This window comes from Babylonia areolata, chromosome 23, assembly GCF_041734735.1.
Source record: "Babylonia areolata isolate BAREFJ2019XMU chromosome 23, ASM4173473v1, whole genome shotgun sequence".
Taxonomy (NCBI): Eukaryota; Metazoa; Mollusca; class Gastropoda; order Neogastropoda; family Buccinidae; genus Babylonia; species Babylonia areolata.
The window spans coordinates 46,296,341-46,301,340 of NC_134898.1; the positions used below are offsets into that span (position 1 = coordinate 46,296,341).

General features: G+C 53.9%; 1 protein-coding gene across 1 annotated transcript in view; it reads left to right on the top strand.

Annotated features, from left to right (window-relative positions):
- Positions 1-5,000, top strand: part of LOC143297689 (uncharacterized) — a 117,507-nt gene that overhangs the window by 34,790 nt on the left and 77,717 nt on the right. The window contains exon 2 of the mRNA XM_076610109.1: positions 4,021-4,208. Within this exon, the coding sequence (XP_076466224.1) occupies positions 4,021-4,208 (188 nt within the window). The remainder of the gene's footprint in view (positions 1-4,020; positions 4,209-5,000) is intronic.

The following is a 5,000-nucleotide window of genomic DNA, read 5'->3' on the forward strand; positions in this document are numbered from 1 at the left end:
TTGTGTGTGTGTGTATGTGTGTGTGTGCTTGTGTGTGTGTGTGTGTGTGTGTGTGCTTGTGTGTGTGTGTGTGTGTGTGCGCGTGCGTGTGTGTGTGTGTGTGTGTGTACTTGTGTATGTGTGTTCGTGTGTGTGTGTGTGTGTGTGTGTGCGCGCGCGCGCGAAGGTGTGAGAGAGAGGCGGGGAGTGAGAGACAGAGAGAGAGCGGGAGAGAGAGACAGAGGGAGAGAGAGAGGGAGAGAGAGATGGTGCGCACGAGAGAGAGAGAGAGGAAGAGAGAGAGGGGGGAAGATAGAGAGGGGGAGAGAGAGGGAGAGGGAGAGAGAGAGACATGGAGGAAGAGAGAGAGACAGTCCGTACGCTTCGACACCTCCTTGAAGCTTTTACTGAAGCTGCTATACCTACCTACAAGCCACGGCATTGAAAAAAATGTCCTGTTGTCCAAGAGATCTGGAAATGAAAATTTCAACAATAACAAAAAAAGGTGTTGGCATTTTTTTTTCTTTTCTTTAATGACTTCTAGTTCTATAAACACGATTTTCGTTCGTTCGTCTTCTTGTATATCTTCTTGGTCTTGTTTTTTTTGTTCTTGTGTTTTTGTTGTCCATTTTCTTCTTCTCCTTCTTCTTCTTGTTTCCTGTTCTTGTTCTTTTTGTTGTTGTTGTTGTTGTTCTTCTTCTTCTTCTTCTTCTTCTTCTTGTTTCTGTTCTTTCTTCTTCTTCTTTCGTCATCACTCATCTTGGCCCCACCCCCTTTTTATTTATTCGCCAATGCCATCCACTGCACTGCCTCATCCCCTAACCCAACCCCCCACCCCCACCCCCCACCCCCACCCCCACGCCACCCCTCCCACGCCCTCCCGAAGCCGCCCCCTTTTTTTTAAATTTTTTTCTCCTCACGCCTTTTCTTCTCACCCCCACCACCCCTCGCCTCCTTCCTTCCTCTTCCCTTTTCCCCCCTACCCCTCCTTCCTCCCTTCCCTTCCCCATCCTACACCCCTATCCATCCCTTCTTCCCTCCCTCCCCCTCCCCCACACTCCCCACCCCTTTCTCCCCATTCCCACCCACCACCCCCATCCCCACCATCCCCCCCCCCCCCCACCATACCAGCAACCCCCTGTCAGTGAGCCGCGCCCAGTCGGGCAAAACTGTTACGTGAGTCCTGATGGCTGGGGTCGTCCTTAGAGAGCTGTCTTGTTGATGCTGACGATGATGGCTTCTGTCGGTGACGCTGGATGGGGGGTCCGGCAGGGTGGGGGTGCGGGGTGGGGGTGGGGGGGGGTGGGGGGATAGGGGGCGGGTGGAGGGTGGTGGTGGTCGAGGTGGTAAGGCACTGCTGATGCTGCTGCTGGTGATGATGGTGGTGGTGGTTAGTGGTGTTTTGATGTTGGTGTTGGTGAGGGTGATGGTGATGGTAATGGTGTTGGGTGTTGGTGTTGGTGATGGTGGTGTTGGTGATGGTGTTGGGTGGTGATGGTGGTGTTGGTGTTGGTGTTGGTGATGGTGATGGTGATGGTAATGGTAATGGTGTTGGGTGTTGGTGTTGGTGTTGGTGGTGTTGGTGGTGGTGTTGGGTGGTGATGGTGGTGTTGGTGTTGGTGATGGTGATGGTGAATGGTAATGGTGTGGGTGGTGGTAATCGCGTGTGTTGATGGTTGATGTTATGGTGTTGGTGTTAATGGCGGTGGTGGTGGTGGTAATGTTGGTAGTGATGTTGATGGTGGTGGTGGTGGTGGTGTTGGTGGTAGTGGTGGTAATGATGTGGATGGTGGTTGTTATGGTGGTGGTGGTGGTGGTGATGGTGATGGTGTTGATGGTGTTGCTGATGGTGTTGATGGTGGTGGTGGTGATGATGGTGTTGGATGGTGGTGGTGATGGTAATCGTGTTTGTTGAAGGTGGTTGTTTGGGTGTTGGTGATGGTGATGGTGGTGGTGTTGATGATCGTGGCGTTGGTGATGGAAAAGAATTCGAATTCCCATATGCCCCCCCCCCCCACCCCCCACCCACTCGCCCATCCAGCCCCTACAAACCAACCCTCAACAACGACAACAACAATAACAATGTCTTGGTCATCTCCGTTTTCTCTTAACATGATCATAGACTTCAGTGAACCCAGTTGCATTGCTTGGTTCTAACTTTCTGACAGCTACACGTGACTAAATACCTCCTGTTGACCGAACTACGCCATTGGTCAGTTCCATACCACACACAGTTAGTAGCGGGTTACGACCATACTAGGCTCTTCCGTCCGAGCAATGCAACTGGCTCCTGCTCCCTAATCTTTTATTCCACCCTCTCCCATCCTCCCCCCCCCCCCGCCCCGCCCCCCTCGCCTGCCCCTGCCACACCTCCTGACGTACTATATAGACCCGCAGGTCCCTCCCCCCCCCCCTATACCCCACCCCACCCCCTTGTCTTCCAACCCAACCTACCCACCCACCATTTTTATTTCTCTCCTCCCTCCCCAAAAAAAGCCCAGCTCGGAGGACGTGAAACAGAAGCCATGACGGATCCCAAACTATGTCCTCCAGACGAGGAACTCAAGTGTCCGAGGGTCTAATGATATGATAATAGCACGGGTCTCTCAGGAGCCCTTGAGGTTTCCAAAAGGCCCGATCCCCAGGAGGAGAAGGAGGAGGAGGAGAAGAAGGAGGAGGAGGAGACGGTTAGGAAAGGGTGGGTGGGTGGGTGTGGGCGGAGGGATCAGGGGGGCGAGGGGTTGGGGGGGGGGGGGGGGGGGGGGGGTACTGGTTGACGGGAACGGAGGGAGAGGGAGAAGAGAGAGAAGGGTAGTAGGTTGGATGGAGGAAGAAGAGGGGGGTAGGGATGAGGATGGGTGGTTTGTTGGGGGTGGGGGGTGAGGGTGGGGGTGGGGGGCAGGGTCTGGGGAAGAGGAGAGGGAGTCAGGGGTGGGGTGGGGTAGGGTAGGGTGGGGTCGGGTTGGGGTGGGGTGGGGCTTGGAGAAGGATGGGGATACGGGGAAGAGGGTAGGAGTGAATGTGAGGGTGGGGGTGGTATCTTGTCTCGGCTTGGTAGCGTGGATTAAGCTGTTCGCCTCCTTTTGTTTTCTTTTTTTTTTTTTTTTCTTTTCAGCTTTTCGCAATTAAACGCTGGGTGGGGTCGTCTTACAAGGAGGGTGGACGGGGGGAAGGGGGAGCGGCGGGGGTGTGGGGGGTGTGGGGGGGGGGGGCGGGGACAGGGAGGTGGGAGGTGGGGGGGGGGGGAGGCTGTCAAACTTTTCGGTCTGGTCCAGTTCAGGTCTGGCATGGAATTAACAGTAACAGTGCAGATTCTCTCTCTCTCTCTCTCTCTCTCTCTCTCTCTCTCTCTCTCTCTCTCTCTCTCTCTCTCTCTCTCTCCACTCAAACTTACACACACACTCTCTGTTCCTCCCCCACCCTTCTCTTCATACACACACACACACACTCTCTCTCTCTCTCTCTCTCTCTCTCTCTCTGATCCTCACCTATCTCCATTCACATTTACACACAGACAGACAGACAGACAGACACACACACACACACTCAATCACTCTCTCTCTCTCTCCCTCTCTCCCTCTCCCTCTCCCGCTCTCTCTCTCCCTTCCCCCCCTCTCTCTCCCCCCTTATCTCACTCTCTCTCTCTCTCTCTCTCTCTCTCTCACGCACACACACACACACACACACACACACACACACATACACACACACAAACAAACAAACACACTCATACACACACTCACAACACTCATTTTCTCTCTCTCTCTCTCTCTCTCTCTCTCTCAACACTCATTCTCTCTCTCTCTCTCTCTCTCTCTCTCTCTCTCTCTCTCTCTCACACACACACACACACACACACACACAACACTCATTCTCTCGCTCTCTCTCTCTCTCTCTCTCTTTCTCTCTCTCTCTTCCTCTCTCACTCTCCCTCCTGCTCTCTCTCTCCCTTACCCCCTCTCTCTCCCCTTATTTCATACTCTCTCTCTCTCTCTCTCTCACAACACTCATTTTGTCTCTCTCTCTCTGTCTCACCACCAGCGTCAAGGCCCCGGTGAAGGACCCCCCAAAGAGCAACCCCAGCAAGCGGCACCGGGAGCGCCTCAACTCCGAGCTGGACCACCTGGCCAGCCTGCTGCCCTTCGAGCAGAGCGTCATCTCCAAGCTGGACAAGCTCTCCGTGCTCCGTCTGGCCGTCAGCTACCTCAGGACCAAGAGCTACTTCCAGTGTGAGTGTGTGGGTGGCTGTGATGGTGGTGGTGGTATTTGTATTTGTTTGTATTTCTTTTTTATCACAGCAGAGTTCTCTGTGTGGAATCCGGGCTGCTCTCCCCAGGGAGAGCGCGTCGCTACTACACTACAGCGTCACCCATTGTTTTATTTGTTTTTCCAATCGAAGTAGATTTTTCGACAGAATTTTTGCTAGGGACAACCCTTTTGTTGCCGTGGGTTCTTTTACGTGCGCTAAGTGCATGCTGCACACGGGATCTCGGTTTATCGTCTCATCCGAATATCTAGCGTCCAGACCACCACTCAAGGTCTAGTGGAGGGGGAGAAAATATCGGCGGCTGAGCCGTGATTCGAACCACTGTGCTCAGATTCTCTCGCTTCCTAGGCGGACGCGTTACCTCTAGGCCATCACTCCACAGTGGTGGTGTTGGTGTTGGTGGTGGATGTGGTGGTGGTGGTTGTGATGGTGGTGGTGGTGTCTGTGGTGTTGATGGTGGTTGTGGTTGTAGTGGATGTGGTGTTGGTGGTGGTTGTGGTTGTGGTTGTAGTGGTTGTGGTGGTGGTGGTTGTGGTGTTGGTGGTGGTTGTGGTGGTTGTTGTGGTGGTTGTGATAGTTGTGGTGGTGGTGGTGGTAGTGATGGTGGTGGTGGCTGTGGTGTTGGTGGGTGGCGGTGGTGGAGGTGGTGGTGGTTGTGATGGTTGTGGTGGTGGTGTTGGAGCTGGTGGTGGTGGTTGTGGTGGTGGTGTTTGGTGGTGGTGGTGGTGGTGTTTGTGTTTGGTTTGGTTTTTTG